This window comes from Lycorma delicatula, chromosome 4 (assembly GCF_047948215.1).
Source record: "Lycorma delicatula isolate Av1 chromosome 4, ASM4794821v1, whole genome shotgun sequence".
Lineage (NCBI taxonomy): Eukaryota > Metazoa > Arthropoda > Insecta > Hemiptera > Fulgoridae > Lycorma > Lycorma delicatula.
The window spans coordinates 74,143,587-74,165,412 of record NC_134458.1 but is presented as its reverse complement, the minus strand read 5'-3'; the positions used below and the strand labels follow the sequence as shown (position 1 = coordinate 74,165,412).

Genomic DNA, 21,826 nt, shown 5'->3' with positions numbered 1-21,826 from the left:
AGTAAAATATGTTTATTCTATTTAAAAATGTTTTATTGGGTAAATTTATGATTCTGAAAGTAATTATACTATATTCAATTGTTTTCAAAAGTCCAAACACCGATATGATAAACAGCTGATTTTAATGAAAAGAATTTGACTTCATATTGTTACTGCGGTCTGTGATGTGTCTGTATGTCAAAATTTAAAAATGAACGGATGGGAAGGTAGATTACTTTATTTTAATAAACGTATATTTAACTGATTATATAATTTTTTTCTAATTTTTATAAAAATCCTTAAAACAAGTGTTTTTAACTTGTCAGATTTTTAATGTACTATCCAGGGTATTTGTTTTGTTCACAGTTCATTGGTGCTTGTTTGGAGATTATTGTACTATAATAATAATCAAAATAGGGAATAATGACCCTCTTCACTGTTAATTTTTGTATGTTATTGAGACGGTGTTCTTTGCTATTTGTGACCGTATTTATATGTATCTTGTTAATCTTTATCAGTGAATGTTGTTAAACTAAAGAACGTTCTTAGTCTGTTCACCGAATGTGGAAAGTTTCTTGGTTGCCAAGTATAAATTGTTTTCTTTTTAAAACTTGCATTTCTTCACAAAATTAATCGTGATATATAAATGTGTTGAATTGTGTGATTTAACCAATTCCAACTACCTCGGAATGTATTTATTGTTTATAAAAGGAAAAGTTTAGTAACGCGTAGTTATTTTATTTTTAATTATAAAATAAGAAATCATGTTATTGTGAAACATCTGAATAGAATAATACACAGTAAATAAGGTATTACATAAACCAATTGTTTTAATTATTTAAATTTGCAAATTATGTTTTAAAATCTTATTTAGAGATATGTTTGAGATTTTTTATTGTTGACGTTACATTTTTTGTGTGTAATATAACTACACTTTTTTTATGCAGCAATATATCTTCAGATTTATTTTACCTATGTAGTTCTTTTTATTAAAAAGTATTGATTTTAGAGAAGACTGAGCAAGTTAAAAAAGAAGCAAAATCCTTAACATAAAATACTATGCAGTTGTTTATGTATTATATCTTTCATTTAATGTTTGAAGAAAGCAAATCTATATACTAAACTTGATAATACTACCATGCTGCTAAATAGAGGCAATTTTTTAAAATTGATTTTCATTGGTCATGGTTATGCAACTTATTATTTATATGAGATCCTTAATCCCATTTTATGATAGGATCTTTTGTACACTCTATTATAAGTTACATATTCACACAAAGTCACCTGTTGTAAATTGTTAAACATTACATGAAAAATGTCACAATCCTTTAGCAGATTTATTTATACCATGATCAGCTAAAATAATAATTTTATCAAGATGGAATGGGTAGGTGTACTACTACACAGAAAAAAAGAACTGTTCTTGCATTTGCTTAAGGAAAACTATTGTAAAACCTTGCTTAGAGGAACATCACAGAATACACAATTACATGATAAAATATAGATGTGTTTAAATTCTATATTCAGTATTTAAAATATAAACACATTACATATCATTAAGGTAAATAATAAAACGAATATATAAATTAACTACAAAATAATTCACAATTCAGAACGCATTAATAAAAAATTTTGAGTACAATATGTGTGCATGTAGCAAGGATGCATAAAATTCAGGGTTTTTTAAATAGCATTATTTAGAAATATATTGACAAAGTATTGTTTCTGTAAAAGAAAATCTGATTTGCATTTTAAGTAAATTGGTGGAAAAATGGTTTAGTTAATCGGTACATTATTAAAAACAACAATGGAATCATACTTAGGCCCTTTCTCATAAGCCAAAATATTGTATTTAATTATAAGAATAAGTATTCTTTTTATCCAAGATTACAAATTTGTAGATATAAACGTAAGGATAAATTATCATTCTTAATTTTCTAAATATTGGTTTACACGATTCGTGTTGGTGGGTAGCAAACAATGATCTGACAGCCCATTTTTATATTTTGAAAACTAGTTCTTACTTTTTAAGAAAGCCCAAAGAGATAATGTTGTACTTGATGGGAATATACATAAATACTAATATACATATACTTAATGATGATAATCTTAGTATCTTATTAAGTTGCTTCAAAGGTAAGCAGTACATTTTGATTTTGTTGTAAATAAAAGTAATTTGTCATCTAAAGAGAACCTGAAGTTCATAAAATGCCTAGAAACTTTGCTTTATGGGCAACAGAGATTCTGTCATCATTTATGGAAATTCTATCCACATGATCAGCAGTATCATATCACCTGAGAAGAGAATAATTTTAATTTACCTGGTTCTAATTTTCAGTTCCTTTTAAATAATTCTCTGTAGATACAGATGCAGTTGCATCACTACAGGGGGTGATAGTCAATGGCTCAAGATTATGAGACAGATAATTAATAAACAGTAAGAAATGCAGGAGATTGAAGACACTTCCTTGTGGGATTCAGCATTCTACATCTTGAAATGAGGACCTACATTTTACATGTGTATTCTCATAAGAAAATGTAAGCAGCTCTTCTGACACCATAGTTGCCAACTTTTTCATCAGTAAAAAATGTAAAATTAGATCGAATCCTTTTTTAAGACTGCAAAAAATTGATAATGGAATCTTTTTGTTATTTTCACAATTTAAAATATTTTCTAAAAACTGGGAAGTGGCTATGTTGGTTAAAAATCTTTTCCTAAAACCATGCTGATAGTTTATTAATACATTATGTTTTTCAAGAAATGTTTATTAAAGTTTATTTTTTTCATATTTTTTCAAATATTTCAGAAAGTATGGACAATAACAAAACTGGCCTATAATTTTGTATATTAAGTGCTAAACCTTTCTTAAGGAGAGGAATAACAGCAAAGTTCCTAAGACAGCTAGGAAATGATCTGTCTTTAATAAATTCATTAATTAAATTTGTAAGAAGGACAGTAATATCAACTACAGTTTCTTTTAAAATACTGGCAGGAATTTTATCAATACCCACTGAATGTTTACTCTTTATATTTAAAATACTAGTTCTAACCTTCTGGGTATCAAAGGAAAATAAAAATACTGAATCAACAAAATCATTCAAGAACAGTGGCTTTGTTAGAACTGACTAAATGTTATTTTTGTTTGAAATTCTAGAGAGAAATTTAATAAATTCCTTTGCTACCTGAATTGGGGATGAAATAATGGTTGAGTTCTTTTGTACTTCTGGTGAAGTTTTATTTCAAAATCTGCTTTCACTTTTTTTGACTGTCCTCATAGTCTTAGATTTATTGTTTGAATTAGATATTAAATTGTCACTGTATAATTTTCTTGGATTATGAATAACTTTAACATAAGTCCATTTGTAATTTTTCAAATAATTCTGGATGTTATCAAATACATTATATTTAGGGATTTCTTAGCATAAAGCCAGATTTTACAATTCCTTTAGTAATCCATGATTTTTTTTATTATAGATTTAAGAAAGCAGGCACGAAGACTAGAAAATGAGATTGATCAGAAACTACTTTCATTTAGTAAGCTGGGAGCTGGACCATTAGGAGTCTACAGAAATGCCAGGTTATTTTTCTTTTAATAAAAAAAATTGTAAGAAATTATATTATTTGTAAAAATATGTTTTAAAACTATTATTTTTCTCATTTATGGATAATTGATATATTAAGTTGTAAATTTTAATAGATATTCAGTAATTTGTTTGTAACTAAAATCACTGCTTGTTTGTAGATATATTGTTTTGCAATACTTTCTCACGTTTTCAGTTCATGGATTTTTTGTATTGTTGTTTTAGGGCTAGGTAGATTTAGAAGGAAATAAAATTTATTAAAAAAGGAGTGGTTATAACTAAAAATTGGAAGTTTTATCACTTTTGCTCTTTCTGAAACAACTAATTGTCATTTGTGAGTAATGATTTTATATATATATATATATATATATATATAAAGCAACTGTTTGATATATGTTAAATGTATTCACAAAGGCTGTGAACATGGGAGTGGATGAGGGTTAAACCCTCCATTTAAGAAGAAAATACTTTTTCCTTAAATAAAGATTTGTTAAACATCAATTTTACAATTGCTAAAAAATACCCATTGTTTGTAGAGGATTTCTTCAAAAAAGCTCGGTTAGAATGAGAAACGTTGCAAGAAGTATGCTTGCAGTAATTCCAGAATATTATACAATGTAAACTATAAAGCTATTGCTACTACCTCTGGATGTAGCATATTATAAAATATTAGTTAGCTAAGCTTAGTAGTTATAAGAAAAGAAAGCTACATATTAAAAAAAATTACTGCAAATTAAAAATCCCTGTAATTATTTTCTGATGCTGTCTTCAGTGGTGGGAAGTCCTTGTGTGAGCATGTCTGGTGACTTCTAGTATCAACAGGACCTGTCACTGATCAAAAAATGTGTGTTCATAAACCTTAGCTAAGAGCTTTTACCAGTTTCAAGCCATTAAATCTTACACTTATTTCTGTCTCGGCCAGTAATTCTTTCTTAATCTAGTTATTCCATTTTCTCTATTGTATTTATAACCTTTGTACCTTTATTGCTTATTCAGGACAAGTAACATCATTATTTTGCTACATTTAAAAATGTTTCATTTGTAATATGTATTATTGATGAACTGTATGAAAAATCAATTCTCTTTGATAAGGAGAAATTGTAAATAAATTTTTGTCACCCTCAGATTTCTCTTTATATTTTCAATTATTGTTGTGGAGCTTGGAGTAATTCTTATGAACTTTTTATTTCATTTCTAAGTTAAAGGTTTTTATTTATCTGAAGTTAGACTTCCAAAAGACTTTTTTTTTATGAATTAGTTCTCCTAAGACCATAAGTGCATCTTTAAAGATATCTCTCTAACTTGACAAAGATCGATAAAAATACAAGAGACAAATAAATTCAGAAATCATTGTACATATAGTACAAGATCGCTAAGTACCTTTTCAGTACTGTTTCTGAATTTTTAACTTTAGTTTTATCCTTTGCAAAAACTATAACACTTCCACTTTTGAACACATTATTGCATTTTATTTATAATCTGCTGAACTATAATATAAAACTTCACATTTTAACACATAATGTTAAAACTGTAATTTCTGGGGTCAATTTACTTATTGGAAGCTCAATTTTTGTTGCTTACTTGACATATAAATCAGTGTTTTGATATCAATACATACAAGTTATTTGCATATGAAAATCAGAGATAATGAATATCTTTGTGTTCCCTTTGTGAAATTCAGATCTCAGTATTGTTTCTCCCATTTCATCCTCCTCAACTTCCTCTTCTTCCTCTATAACACCATTTTCTAATTCATTTCCTCCGTATAACTCTTAAATATATTCCACCCACCTATCAACTTTACCTTTCATATTATAAATCAGTGTACCATCTTTGTTTAACATATTATTGGATTTTAATTTATGTACCCCAAAATTTTCCTTACTTTCCTGTATGCTCCGTATTTTATCAATGTTCATTTCTCTTTTGTTAACTGCTGGCCTATTAATAGATATCAATTTTTGTTCATTGCTGTACTGAAGCTGTTGTTTAATCAGTTGCATATAATCCATCTGTACATATTTTCCGTGTTCACCATTATTATTTTAAGGGCGTAGATTAATTAATAAAAATTTTTTTGACTTAAAATGACATGAATTCCATTTGGAATTCAGAAATATTTGTTATGATTTATTATTATACATCTTATTTCTTTTTTCTTTAGTGATACTGAACCCTTACTTTCAAGTGAACATATGTTTGAGTCGCAGTCAATGGAAATAGAACAACTCTTAGCTAAGGTAATATTTTTTTAAAAATTAATTTAAATTTATATTTGTTAATTAATTAACTCAGTTAATTATTTAATTTTTAATACTGCAACAAAATAGTTTTCTAGTAGTAAATTACAAATTGCTGAATTTGTAAACTTTCTTATTATTCCAGTTAAATTTATTATAACCATTTAGCTGAATACTGTTCACTAAAGTGCAGTATGATTTAACACATGTACAAATGTCATTCACTCCTAAAACCCAGCCCAATTCGTCCATTTGATGATCAGAACCTTCTCATCCTCAGGAATTTCAGTATCTTCAAAAAAAAGGCTTCAGAAATCTTGAAATTTTCTTGAGCCTTACATTTTAGAATGATGCATTTTGCTGTGTATGTGAACAAATAGAATGTCTGATGGAGGACATTATCCTTAAGAAAATGTATATTACAAAGCTCCCTTTAGAATAGTGCACATTCTGTGATGAAAAATTGGATTCAATTAACATTTCCTTACCGATTACAGAGTTTAATTAATGCTCTAACTGCTATGAAATTACTAGGATAGTCAAAGATATACTTACCTATGCTCCCCCCTCTCATTACAGTGTTAACACTGTATCTTAAGAATGTATAGATCTCAGTGTCTAAAACTACAACTTACTTAAGCCTGGATTTAACTGAAGGATTCATTCAAATTGATGTGAAACATTCTACTCAAACACAATCATACACCCAAATCACCTGCAAAAAGCAAAACAATTCCTTGGCACTCTAGATGTAGTCTTTCTAATCCGTTCTATCACATCTACCACAAATTGATGAAGTCACCATCAATAAGCAATGAGTCCAGTATGCCGTCAATCTAGCCTCAGCAGTCACTCGTAGGTCTAGTGGCAACAACCCTAGAGCACCCTCTAGTAATAAAACAGTGGGAGGGCTTCTAAAAACAGTAAAGATATATAAATACACCAATCTTTGGAGAATTTGAGTTACTTCACAATAGATTTTTTAGCTTTTCATGTGGTGTATCAGAGTACCCTAAACAATCTGCACCTGTACCAAAAACTTTTAACAGCATCAGGAGTTGTTATGAACTACAATCTTGACAAATCAGGCAATTAGTGACCACTTGGATTTTTTTATAATTTTTTTGAGATGTACATTCCAAGTATTTTCCATCCTGGATAGATGTTTGACCTCATCCATAAGTTCCAAAATAGTATCAACAGACTATAATTTTATAGTATCAAAGTCTATAATTTTCATAAGGTCTTATTTTCTTAATCAAATGTCATCATTGTCTTCTGTCATTATTTTCAGAATTGTACTCACATCATGGAAACAGTGAATCAACATAAGCTTACATAAAGATCTAAATATTACATTCAGAGAAGTTTTATTTTTATTATAGCTGCGGTTTAATTGCAAATTCAATGATATGTGTTCTGTTTTATTTATGTTTGTCTTTTGGTTTCAGGAATACAAGACAGTAAAAAGTATTATTAGAACATTTTGTGTATTACCAATTTGCAACAAATATAATTTTTTTTTTCAAAGTTTGGTTGCAATTATAATAATCATTCACAAGTAGTGTACTGACAAATTGGTATCTCTTGCATTAGAATATTACAAGTAGAATTTTTTCTATTAGTATAAATAAAATGTTATTTTTCAACTGTTTTAAAGAATATTGATTGAAATCATAAAATGTAGAATTGATCAGCAAAGATTTTTATATATTGTTCATAAAAACTAGTCATGCTGTTAACAAGATAAACGCAGATTTACAACCTATTTAATGAAATTGACAGTATTGTTAGTTAATGCAAACCATATTTAAAATAATGTGTTATTATGCAGTTGTATTCAGTGTTACCAGTTATTTATATATGTGGTTAACCATCTGCAGATGTGTAATGCCCTTTACAGTTTAAATTTTTTTAATACATTCCAGTGCATAGATTGTGATAAATGTGTTTAATTGCAAATTTCTTTAGTCATCAAAGATTTTAAGAATACATAAAATTATGAACAAGGTAGGTCTTCTAAAAAAAAAAAGTTCCTGAACTTGTTTAAAACAGTTTATTTGTCTTTTGTACAATTCATTGGGCCTCAGATTATTCTCTTTCTCTTAGTCAATACACCACACTAGTGTAATACTAATGTTGGGTTTTGATCTTACAGACGATGGGTACCAAAACAACTTACAGATGCCCATAAAACAAAAAGAGTGGGAGCGGCATTGACTTTTCTTCAGCAATCCAGAATAGAGAAAGTAATCTTTTTTGACAGTATTGTTACTGGGTATGAGACAGTTATTGTGACATGGACTCATTTCATCAATATTGTGACAGAGAACGGTACAAAAGATTAGATGCGTGCGTGTGCGCACATACACACCTGCCAAACAAGCCCAAAAGACTCATACAAAATTGATGGCTACCAAGTTTTGAGACTGTAAAGGAATTTTGTTTGTAGAATTTATGAAGCTGGGTACAATAATTACAGATGTTTAGTATGGAATGTTGATAAAGCTTTGGAGAGTGATTCTGAATAAACGGCAAGGAATGCTAACAAAAGAATCTTTTTTTTCTTCATGACAATGCACATCCTCATGCTGCCACTAGCACTAAGAGTATACTTTTTTTTCATTGAAGGAGGGAAAAGTTCTATCAGCCACCGCCTCCCCAAACAGATGGTAGTGTCAGGCTCTCCAACTAAAACTCCTTCCCCTCACCCTCATGATGCCGGACCCACCATATCTGATATTTCACAGCATCACGAGTATGGGACTCTGTTCCGATGTGTTATCAAGGCACCTGGCACAGGAGTCCTGTAGCCATCATCATAGGCACCTATCCTTGCAAGCAGGGGCACCTACTTACTAGCACCACAGGCTGTCCTACTCTGGCATCTCTTCTTCTGATCATGGTCACCATTTTCATTATAGCCGACCAATTCTTTGTACTCTGAAGCATCTTTGTGACAATGTTGTTGGTGGTTATCTCTCCCAATGTTTGTGTACATCTCTTTGCAAGGCCCATCAGCTGCAGCTGAAAATTGTGTGTTCGTGTATCACACTGCTCACAGTAAATGCACACGCAGGACGAGCGCTTTCCTTGAACATGTAGTTAGAACTTGAACAATCCATGACCTGTTAAAAACTGGACCATTTCAAAATTCAACTTCCCCTACTCTTTATTAACCCAGGGGCCTACATAATGTATCAGCTTGTGGGACCACCTGCCTGTTGTGCTGTTCCAGCATTCTTGCCATCTGAACATCAGCCATTCATCCAAATCATTGCTAAGGTGGTCTCACCAGTGCTTACAAACCTAAGCACCATCAGTTCAATTGGGTGGGATGCCAGCCACCACACATGCAGCTTCCACAGAAACTGTCCTGCAGCAGGAGGCAGATCTCTGTGCCTCATGCCACAGAGCCATTTGGTGCTGTAGCCTCCCCATTACCTAAAGGGCTTTATTGGACTCTCTCCCAGACTGGGACTCAGTATAACAGTGTGATCTATGCCACACTTACTAGTACCCTCCTCTTGGATGCACGTGGACCATTACATGGTTACCTTGTTTACCATAGCTTATGACTACAACTACCCTACCTGTGCATTCAGTTGCTTTCCTGGTATGACACTGGAAACTACAGCGACTGTCCAGCTAAATACCTTGGTAATTGACTTCCTGAGATGTGTGGATACACAGATTACCCACACACACTCAGATCAGCAACAGTCACTTTCTCTCAAAAAGGACAATTTTTTGTTATTTCTTATTAAGTTCATTTTAATAATAGAAATATGTTTTAAATTTATAGTTGACAACAGTAAATGAAAAGTTAAATGAGATGGGTGCTAGTGAACCTGGAAATGGAACAGGTGCTGGAATGGTTCACACATTACAAAGACACAGGGAAATTCTTCAGGATTACACACAGGATTTTCGGAAAACACAACAGAACTTCAGAACACGTCGTGAACGAGAAGATTTGCTTCATAGTGTTCGAAATGATATTGAGTAAGTTAAAAATTTTTGAGATACTTATTATAATTTTAAATAAGAAGTAAAGAATTTTTTATTATATTTACTGCTAGGTACAACTTGATTCGATCAAGTTAACTGCACACAGTTAGTTAGCTTCTTTTTTTTCTAATATATTTGCACTTTTTGTACTATGTAGTGGTATGAATGATCAGAGTCCAAATCATTATTCTAAAAATTTGTGAAATCAACCTGGACACATACCAAACGTTATAAATTTTAGCATTATGGGCTTTCTTGAGAAATATATATCTTACTTTACTACCAAATATTGATCATCTCACCAATTACTTCTCTAATTTTAATTATAATTTGTTTCTGTTACAGTTTTTAGCCTTCTTAGGTTAGGTTATGGATAAAGTTTGATTAGTCATGGGCCTCAAAAACTCCTTAAAAAAAAAAAAAAAGAAAAGATGTCACAAAAAAAATACTGTGTAGAAAAAAAAATGTTTCATGGAATTTATATCCACCATTATTTCACAGTCACTGCTGATTCTTTCATTTTTATTTAATTGTTACACCATCTTTAGGAGCTTCATAGAAAATTTATTTTGATTAGCTTAATTCTTAGTCAGCTTTAGTTAAATTTTGTTTATGATACATATATTAATTTTTTCTTGTTAATGTTACAGTGCTTATAAAAATTCAACTGGTTTAAACAGACGAATGGACATGTATGCAAAGGAATCTGAACATATTCGCAGGTAAATTTCATTAGCTAATACATTTTTTCAGTTTGCTTTATATGGAAAAAAACTAAACCATAAAAATTATAATTGTCCTGTTGGTAAATTGAATTTACCTCTGTGGTGAAGTGGCAGCATCTCTGCATTTTATTCAGAAAATTTAAGGTTTCAATCCTGATGAGTTATGTTTGGAATTTTTCAGATGCTATCAAAATTAATTTGTCATTGTAAATATATATATAATTATCCTGTGAATATTTTCTTACCAGTAGTCACTCTTTTATTCCAAACACTTTTAGGGGAATTCCATTTCTCTGGAAGAGAAGCCCCTGTACTTGAATTTTGTTTGCTTAACCTATTCATTTGCTGTTGCAGGATGTCATGGAACATGCTATGGAATCAGAATATTTTTAGATTTTTAACAGGATGTGCTTTGAAAAACATTTAAGTCTTTATCAGTTCATTGATCCAACATTTAATTGTACATTAGTAGTTGCTGACTAAACACTTCCTTTCTTTTTTCTGTTTAGCCTCCAGGAATTACCATTCAGATATTACTTCAGAGGATGATATGTATGAGTGAAAATGAAGTGTAGTCTTGTACAGTCTCAGTTCAACCATTCCTGATGTGTGGTTAATTGAAACCCAACCACCAAAGAACACCGGTATCCACAATCTAGTATTCAAATCCGTATAAAAATAACTGACTTTACTAGGACTTAAACGCTGGAACTCTCGACTTCCAAATCAGCTGATTTGAGAAGACGCATTCACCATTAGACCAACCCAGTGGGTTGCCGACTAAACGCTATAAGAAAGTTTTGGTACATGTATTTTTAAATATTTAGTTTTTGTGTCCAAATTTTTGGACTGAAATCAGTGTTCACTTTTTAGCTTGGTTTTCATTAAAAAAAAACTGTAATTGAATTACAACAAAATATCAGAGAAGCTATAATTGGTTAAAGTCATACCTTAAAAATAGTTGGAATTTCACTTTAGATAAGAATACGCATGGAAAATTTAGATCCTCACTTCAAGTTGTAGGAACATAAAGTGCATCAGGAAAGTGTTTTTAATCCCTTGCTTATTGTTTATTAATGATCTACCTCAAAATCTTGAGCCATTCATTATAATCCTCTTTGCAGATTAATGCCTCAAATTCTTAGCCATTCATTGTAACCCTTTTCACAGATGACACAACTGTATTTATATCTGAAAGTAATCATTTAGAAGAAATTGAAAATTCTACAATAGCAGTTCAAAAAATTATTATAACTTTAAACATGGATAAAACCGTTGCATTGTCCTTCACAGGTATACATAACCTTGCTAATTGTGTAGATGGAATTCCTATTAATGTTAAATGATAGTACTTCTGTTGCCCGAAAAGTAGATGATAAATTCTTGTGGGATGATCAAATTGATTTCTTTGTAATAAAATCAAGCTGTACTGTTTTGCTCTGAAGCACTTTAATAAATTGCTAAGCTTGTCATCATTATTAATTTATTATGCCTACATATATTCATGCATAAAGTATGTCATCTCTCAAAAAGTGAGATGTTTTTTAAGGTACAAAAATGGGCTGTTAAATCATTATCTGATAGCCCATATAAGTATGAATCGCACAAGGTTTGATAAAAAAAATACGCAGAATTTTTAAATTTCCCAGGCTGTATAGGTCTAATTGTCAAATTATTTTTTTTTTGTGTTGGTACTCTTATCCCTAATGTATGTTTACATTGTTAGTCATTCTGGTTACTGAGTTTATTTTGGCTGTCAAAAAAGTTACACGTGGTTTTGTATGGTTGGTGATTTTTAACTTGTGGAAAATTGAAATAGCATTAAATTTTGCTTTAAGAATGGAATAAACCATAGCACAACATTGGAAATGTTGATTGTTGCTTTTGGCAGTTCTTCTATGAATAAAACAAGTGTTTGCAAGTGGTACAAACATTTTCAAGAAGGCCGTGAAGACGTTGAAGATGATGAGCGCCCTGGACATCCTAGCCTATCAATAACTGATGACAATGTTGAGAAAGTGAAGAAATTGATTATGGACAATCCCCAAATCACTATCACAGAGTCAATAAGGATTAGTAGCTGGAAGTTCTACGCTGTTTGCGTGAAGCAATCTGAAGAAAACGCTTGGATTTGTGGCAAAACAATTCATGGCAATTGCACCATGGTAATACACCTGCTCACACTTCATGGCTTGTTCATGAATCTTCGGCCAAAAACAATAATGAATCTTTGGCACCATTATATGCCTCAGCCTCTGTATTCACGGATCATGACCCCCTGTGACTTCTTCCTATTCTTGAGCTGAAAAGAACCATGGAAGATGACATTTTGCCAACATTGAAGAGATAATGACAGAATTGCTGAAGTAGCTAAACCCCATACTGGAATTTGCATTCCAGAGGTGCTTCAGAGATTGGAAAAAGTGCTGACACAAAAGTATTGTATCTTAAAAGAAGTACTTTGAAGGTGACAAAATCAATATTGAGAAATAAATAGAAATCTTTTGAGAAAAACTAAAATTCCGCATATTTTTTTTATCAAACCTCATGTAAGTATGAATTGTGTAGTCCAATATTTAGAAAAATAAATATGTCAACTTACCCTTGTGTTTTTATTTATGAATTTGCAGTCTTTGCTGAAAATAACGATCATTGATTCTTTAAAAACATAACAGTATTCACCTTTACCAAACCAGACAACGGAACTGTTTTCATATAACTCAAAAAAATACTTCAGCCTTTAAAGAAAGGATCTTATTATGTTTCCACTACCATTTTTTTTTTTAATAATTTGCTGCATTTTTGAAAAATCTTCCCACCAATGTATTTTTAAAAAAATAAAATGATTTTCTTTTATGAAAATAATATTAATTCTGTTGATGAAATTTTAAATAATACTAATTAAAAAAAAAAAAAAATACTAATCAGTTTAAAAAATGAAGGTATTCTATCAGCATAAAATGTTAATTTTTTCTGTACAATACATCTATTGTACCAATTGTGATTTAGGTATTTTGAAAAAAAAATTAGTGAAAACTTCTTTTTTCTGTGCAGCTATAAAAGCAACATATTAGTTTGCCTAACAATAGAATCACTGCCAAAAGTGAAAATTATGCCAAAATTTGTGTAATTACATGTACTTTCATTATTGTTTATGTATTGTGGAAGTTATTTTGACTTAATTTATTTAGTATTAAGATATTTTTTTTTTTTTTTTGTCTTCAGTCATTTGACTGGTTTGATGCAGCTCTCCAAGATTCCCTATCTAGTGCTAGTCGTTTCATTTCAGTATACCCTCTACATCCTACATTCCCAACAATTTGTTTTACTTACTCCAAACGTGGCCTGCCTACACAATTTTTCCCTTCTACCTGTCCTTCCAATATTAAAGCGACTATTCCAGGATGCCTTAGTATGTGGCCTATAAGTCTGTCTCTTCTTTTAACTATATTTTTCCAAATGCTACTTTCTTCATCTATTTGCCGCAATACCTCTTCATTTGTCACTTTATCCACCCATCTGATTTTTAACATTCTCCTATAGCACCACATTTCAAAAGCTTCTAATCTTTTCTTCTCAGATACTCCGATTGTCCAAGTTTCACTTCCATATAAAACGACACTCCAAACACACTTTCAAAAATCTTTTCCTGACATTTAAATTCATTTTTGATGTAAACAAATTATATTTCTTACTGAAGGCTCATTTAGCTTGTGCTATTCGGCATTTTATATCGCTCCTGCTTCGTCCATCTTTAGTAATTTTACTTCCCAAATAACAAAATTCTTCTACCTCCATAATCTTTTCTCCTCCTATTTTCACATTCAGTGGTCCATCTTTGTTATTTCTACTACATTTCATTACTTTTGTTTTGTTCTTGTTTATTTTCATGCGATAGTTTTTGCTTAGAACATCATCTATGCCGTTCATTGTTTCTTCTAAATCCTTTTTACTCTAGGCTAGAATTACTATATCATCAGCAAATCGTAGCATCTTTATCTTTTCACCTTGTACTGTTACTCCGAATCTAAATTGTTCTTTAACATCATTAACTGCTAGTTCCATGTAAAGATTAAAAAGTAACGGCGATAGGGAACATCCTTGTCGGACTCCCTTTCTTATTAGGGCTTCTTTCTTATGTTCTTCAATTGTTATTGTTGCTATTTGGTTCCTGTACATGTTAGCAATTGTTCTTCTATCTCTGTATTTGAACCCTAATTTTTTTAAAATGCTGAACATTTTATTCCAGTCTACGTTATCGAAAGCCTTTTCTAGGTCTATAAACGCCAAGTATGTGGGTTTGTTTTTCTTTAATCTTCCTTCTACTATTAATCTGAGGCCTAAAATTGCTTCCCTTGTCCCTATACTTTTCCTGAAACCAAATTGGTCTTCTCCTAACACTTCTTCCACTCTCCTCTCAATTCTTCTGTATAGAATTCTAGTTAAGATTTTTGATGCATGACTAGTTAAACTAATTGTTCTGTATTCTTCACATTTACCTGCCCCTGCTTTCTTTGGTATCATAACTATAACACTTTTTTTGAAGTCTGATGGAAATTCCCCATTTTCATAAATATTACACACCAGTTTCTATAATCTATCAATCGCTTCCTCACCTGCACTGCGCAGTAATTCTACAGGTATTCCATCTATTCCAGGAGCCTTTCTGCCATTTAAATCTTTTAATGCTCTCTTAAATTCAGATCTCAGTATTGTTTCTCCCATTTCATCCTCCTCAACTTCCTCTTCTTCCTCTATAACACCATTTTCTAATTCATTTCCTCCGTATAACTCTTCAATATATTCCACCCATCTATCGACTTTACCTTTCGTATTATATATTGGTGTACCATCTTTGTTTAACACATTATTACATTTTAATCTATGTACCCCAAAATTTTCCTTAACTTTCCTGTATGCTCCGTCTATTTTACCAATGTTCATTTCTCTTTCCACTTCTGAACACTTTTCTTTAATCCACTCTTCTTTCGCCAGTTTGCACTTCCTATTTATAGCATTTCTTAATTGCCGATAGTTCCTTTTACTTTCTTCATCACTAGCATTCTTATATTTTCTACGTTCATCCATCAGCTGCAATATATCGTCTGAAACCCAAGGTTTTCTACCAGTTCTCTTTATTCCGCCTAAGTTTGCTTCTGCTGATTTAAGAATTTCCTTTTTAACATTCTCCCATTCTTCTTCTACATTTTCTACCTTATCTTTTTTACTCAGACCTCTTGCGATGTCCTTCTCAAAAATCTTCTTTACCTCCTCTTCCTCAAGCTTCTCTAAATTCCACCGATTCACCCGACACCTTTTCTTCAGGTTTTTAAACCCCAATCTACATTTCATTATCACCAAATTATGGTCGCTATCAATGTCTGCTCCAGGGTAAGTTTTTCAATCAACGAATTGATTTCTAAATCTTTGCTTAACCATGATATAATCTATCTGATACCTTGCAGTATCGCCTGGCTTTTTCCAAGTGTATATTCTTCTATTATGATTTTTAAATTGGGTGTTGGCAATTACTAAATTATACTTCGTGCAAAACTCTATAAGTCGGTCCCCTCTTTCATTCCTTTTGCCCAGCCCGTATTCACCCACTATATTTCCTTCCTTGCCTTCTCCAATGCTTGCATTCCAATCTCCAACTATTATTAAATTTTCATCTCCTTTTACGTGTTTAATTGCTTCATCAATCTCTTCGTATACACACTCTACCTCATCATCATCATGGGCACTTGTAGGCATATAGACGTTAACAATCGTTGTCGATTTAGGTTTTGATTTTATCCTTATTACAATGATTCTATCGCTATGCGTTTTGAAATACTCCACTCTCCTCCCTATCTTCTTGTTCATCACGAAACCTACTCCTGCCTGCCCATTATTTGACGCTGAGTTAATTACTCTAAAATCACCTGACCAAAAGTCGCCTTCCTCTTCCCACTGAACCTCACTAATTCCTACTATATCCACATTTGTCCTACCCATTTCCCTTTTTAAATTTTCTAGCCTACCAACCTTTTTTAAGCTTCTAACATTCCACGCACCGACTCGTAGAATGTTATTTTTTAATTTTCTGGTGACCCCTTCCTTAGTAGTCCCCACCCGGAGATCCGAACGGGGGACTATTTTACCTCCGGAATATTTTACCAAGGAAGGCGCCTCCATTATTGCTACGTGAAAATGCAGAGAGCCACATTTTCTTGGAAAAAAAGCAGCTGTAGTTTTCCATTGCTTTCAGCTGCGCAGTACTCAGAGGACTGAGTGATGTTGATACGGCCGTTTAAGTCGTCCTGACTCGCGCCCCTAACAACTACTGAAAGAGCTGCTGCCCTCTTTCAGGAATCATTCCTTAGTCTGGCTCTCAACAGATACCTCTCCGATATGGCTGCACCTTCGGTCCAGCTACTCTGTATCCCTGAGCACTCAAGCCCCCTCACCAACGGCAAGGTCTCATGATTCATAGAGGAGGATTAAGATATTATTTAAGTTAAATTTGGTTTTCAGTAAGCTGATTTTTTTGTTGTCATAAAAGAAAGATGTCTGTATTCATTTAAGTATACATCATAATTAATTGCCTAGAACATAATTACATTAAAAAAGAATAATAATTATGGGCAAAACAAAACTTTGAGGGAAGGAAAATTCCCTGGGAAATTTTTAAGATCCTTCATTATCACATGAATAATTAATTTTCTTGGGGTCCATAACATTGTAGCATTCATTTTTCAGTTTGACAGTAGATGTTTAAATTTTTTAGCTTGGCCCCTGAAATTGTTGTGAAAATATTGCACAATATTGTCACAATAACATAATAATAGTAAAAATTCTTATCGTTTTTAGTGCAAACACAAGACCATTGATGGATTTTAGCAACACTGCACCTTCCACTTCCAAAAAAACAAATCATATTACGTGCCTATTTGGCAGGAGGAACATTGACAGATTCCATGTTTCATCAACTAGTATTTTACCAAACATTAAACAGAATGGCAATCAGATGGATGTTTAACATTATAGATTGATTGCTCATGGGTTATACAGATGAAAGTATTCTACACTGGAATTATGAAAGTGTAATGACAAAATTTTCTTAAATATTACTTTATATTTTTATTTCATTACTTTATAGAAACGGATATTACAATAACTGGAATATTTTATAAAAGGTGTTGAAATGACCTGCTCCAACATCAATACAACACTGCACAAGTTTAATTTATTTTCAAACGCTAACTAGCTGATTTACTGGAATGACTCATATGTATGTAGTTATTGCAGTTTTTAGTTCGTCAATCTTGTTTGGTCTCGTATGATACACTGCTTATTTTGCTGCCCTCCATAAAAAGTAATCTGGAAGAGTCTGATCAGGCAATCGTGCAGACCACAAACCCCTTGAAATGATTCGTTCACCAAAGACATGTCGTAAAAATGTTGGAACCAGCTTTGATTGATTTCCACTTCTGATAACTTACTAATGAACTTTGTTAAAACAACACAGTAATGATCACTGTATTGTCAACTGTATTGTCAAAAAAGATTGGACCTGCAGTGCATGTTCTACTCACACTGACCCAGACTCCAACTTTCCCTTCATGTAAAGATTGTTTATGTAATTCATAAGGGTTAGTTGTCAACTACAGTTATGTATTTTGTGAATTAATACACTCCCTGATAAAACCGTGCTTCATCTGTAAAAATCATAATGTCAAAGATACCTATGGAATTTTGGTCAATAAGACTTTTAAACCATTGACATAAATTTAGTCTTTTGGCATGATCTGTAGGTTTCAGTTCTTGTACACACATTACTTTGTTGGAGAAAAGTGTTAATTCTTTTCTTACAGCGTTATATGTGGGTAGTAAGTCTATCTTGTTGCTGTACTAATTTACACATTGACTTTGATGAACTTTCAGCCATAGCATCCAAAATATCTAGAAGCTTCTGTAATTTAAGTGGTTTTCCACTTCAGTCAGCATCTTCAACAGAACCTGTTGTCTGAAATTGTTTTATAAGAGTTTGAACTGCATTGAGGTGAGGAACAATAGTATTTGGAAATTTTTCAGAAAATTTGTGCTTCACTAAATCAATATACTTGTTACCATCACAAAAGATGTGTTCAGTGAGAAAAACGTGTTCCTCTACCAAAAGAACCAGTATATTCTCACAACTATTGATTCCTTCAAATGAAACAATGAAATGAAGCACGTTCAATCACAACCTAACAACTGACATCTTGGGTTATTACTGAGCATGCCCAAAAAACCTACAGTACAACCAATTTAATGCCAAAATAACAGAATGTACTACATAATATCTAAAGCATACTGCATAGCAACTTTCCGAGCACTCTGTATGAAAAAGAAAAAAATTCTATTTCCAAGACAACTGATGTTTATAAAATTACCAGCAACAGCAGTTAGAAATTTTTTTAAGATTGTTTTTCATAATTTTTTAACTATCCTTCCTACAATCCCTCCAAGAGTGTGTAGGAAAACACTCTTGGAATGTAATTTGTAGAAATTACAAATGGAATGTAATTTACCTAAATTTGAGGAAACAGTATCTGTAAATTAAAGATGCTGGAAATTATACCTAAATAAAGTAGATATGATTCTTTAAGATTTTTATATTAGAATCTGTTTTTATTCTATGAAGATGAACAATTGGGAGGTCTAAGGTGTACAACTTGGGCCCTAGCAACAACAGTCTTATGTAACTTAGTGTTAATATAATTATCATTGTAGGATTTTTTCCTACAAGAATGAATTTTCTTTTTAGTTTTATCTTTACTCTAGTGTTTTATGAAGTTGTAAAATATGAAATCAAATTACTTGAAAATTTATTTTCCAGTTCTGACAGACTGATCGATGATCAAATCAGCATAGCTGTGGAAACCCGGGAGCATTTAGCTTCACAGCGGCTGAATTTAAAACGCCTACAGACACGAATGCATGACCTTTCTAGTCGCTTTCCTATGGTCAATAGCTTGTTGCAACGTATAAATATTCGTAAAAGAAGGGATTCTGTTATCATTGGTTGTCTTGTAGGGTTCTGCACCTTCTTACTTATTCTGTATACATTCCGATAACATTTACACTCTATATCATATGCAACCTATTTATAAATTCATGTATTTAGTTTCATTATTTAATTTTATAAATTATAGTTATTAATTTGAAAGCAGTTTTTACTGATGTAATAAAATTTTATAGTGTAATGGACTTTGCTGTATAAAATATGTAAGAGAATTGGTATTTTGGTATTATATTTATTGTTTTAGAGAAAATTACCATGAAAAATTAGTAATTATTTTACCTACTTATTTAATCATTTTATTGTACTAAAACACTATTTTACTTATCAAAATCTGTAATAGTTTGTTTCAACTGATAATTATTCTTATAATAAATAATTTCAATATTTCCTAATTTTGTGTTTATTTATGGGAATAGTTATATTCATTTTATTGGTGACAGGGGTTCTAGAAGTTATAAAATTGGTTAATATTTCCAAAAAAATACATAGAAATGAATCTATTGATCTTCTTTCAAGATTACTGTGCGAAGATGGAGAAGGTAATGGAAGACGCTTTTAGGTAATTTCTCTGAGATACAACTGATTAGATATTGGTTTGCTGGATGCCAATGATCAATGAAATAAATACAATTCAATGCAAACAGAACATTGAGTTTATTAGTGGTTATTTACTTATAATTAGCGTTAATAAATGATTTTTGGTTACATCTAATTTAAGCCACCCTTAGACACTATAAAAATTAGCCTTCCAATAATCTATGTAGTTCTTGAACCAGAATGATTTTCAGTTTTATATAAACAAGAGTAAATTTATTTACCATGTGAATATTTTTTAGTGCCATTTCAGTTTAGAACAGTTTCTTCTCTCCAAAAAAGAGCTCCTTCCTATCCTTTTACTCAGGTTGTTTGATGGTTTTAGATTGTACTGTTAATGGTTTTAGGTGGCTTGGAAACATCTTTAGCTTATCGTTTTACCTATATGGTGTTAATTCATCTGTTTTTTTTTTTCAAATTTAGCATTTAAATTTTGTTTGAAATATCTGAATAAAAGCTTAAAAAATATCTTGTAGAGCATATTCCCATATCTTTAGATAGTTAATCATTTTGATAATTTTTTATTCATCCTCATCCTCAATGTTATTCCCTAGTAGTGTACTGTGGATGTTTCGGCTAGAAGCCTATATAGTGCTAAGAATTTAAGGACATTTACTTACTGTGTATTTAGTATTTGAGTGATCCAGTAAGGTGTGTATCTACCATCTTACTGAGAATTCTTCGCAGATTTTAATGCTTATCAATACCTTTATAAAAATCCTTAGCCTTAGCTGAGATGTTTATTGAATAAAATCATGACTTTTCATGTATCCATATAAAATCTCAATTAGACATCTTACAAAATTTTACTACTGCAACTGACTTCTTTTTTTAATTTTTATACATATCATGTTCAGTCACATGCGTGGTACTATCAATTTGCAAGTAGTATATGAGGAGCAAGTAAGATCAATAGGCAAAATAAGATTAAGTTGGCAATAATATATGTATAAAAACCTTTGTACACAATGAACTTTATTGTAAAAATTATTATCAGATATCTGATTCTTTTTAAACTGCTTGGATGGGGCACCAGAAAAAATAAATATATCTTTTAAAGAAATGATTTTTGGCTTAAATTAACATTTCTTTTCCTACCACCAAGCTACCATAAATATAGTTTGAAAAGGGTTCTTCCAGTATTTCGATATCACACTTGCAATCATCTGAAAGTGAAATTGGATCCATCTTATTTGAATTTTTTTTTTTTAATTTCTTACCTTTATGACCTTTATGTTCATTTCAAGCCTGAACTGCACTTTTTAGATTTGTAATGATCCTCCATCATTTATTAAACTAGTTAAAATTTACAAAATACAACCACTACCAATTTTTTTTTAAAAGCCTTTTCCCAAAACATGTTTTTAAAGCAGCTTTCAATCCAGCACTTCCTAATAATAGTCTTATATTATGACAAGCAACTAAACATTTACAAGAACAAAAATATAAATATCTTAAATATAGAATGTATAAATTTATAATGAATAATTAACAGTTTTGTAAAAGTTTAGAAACAATTATTATGCATTTTCTAAACAATAATTATTAAGTTATGATGCACTACAATAAAGCATTAAAAATTTGAACCATAAAAAATAAAAATCATTTTATTATTGCACTGTATGAATATATCTATCTAAATGTGT

The 21,826-nt window shown here is 31.2% G+C and overlaps 1 protein-coding gene across 1 annotated transcript; it reads left to right on the top strand.

Moving 5' to 3' along the window:
* The first annotated feature begins 53 nt into the window (after nt 1–53).
* Nucleotides 54–19,978, top strand: Gos28 (golgi SNAP receptor complex member Gos28). The gene is made up of 6 exons (XM_075363360.1): nt 54–206; nt 3,455–3,557; nt 5,726–5,801; nt 9,607–9,806; nt 10,463–10,534; nt 19,401–19,978. The coding sequence occupies exons 1-6, from the start codon at nt 191–193 to the stop codon at nt 19,636–19,638; spliced, it is 705 nt and encodes a 234-aa protein (XP_075219475.1). The 5' UTR covers nt 54–190; the 3' UTR covers nt 19,639–19,978.
* Nucleotides 19,979–21,826: the final 1,848 nt, after the last annotated feature.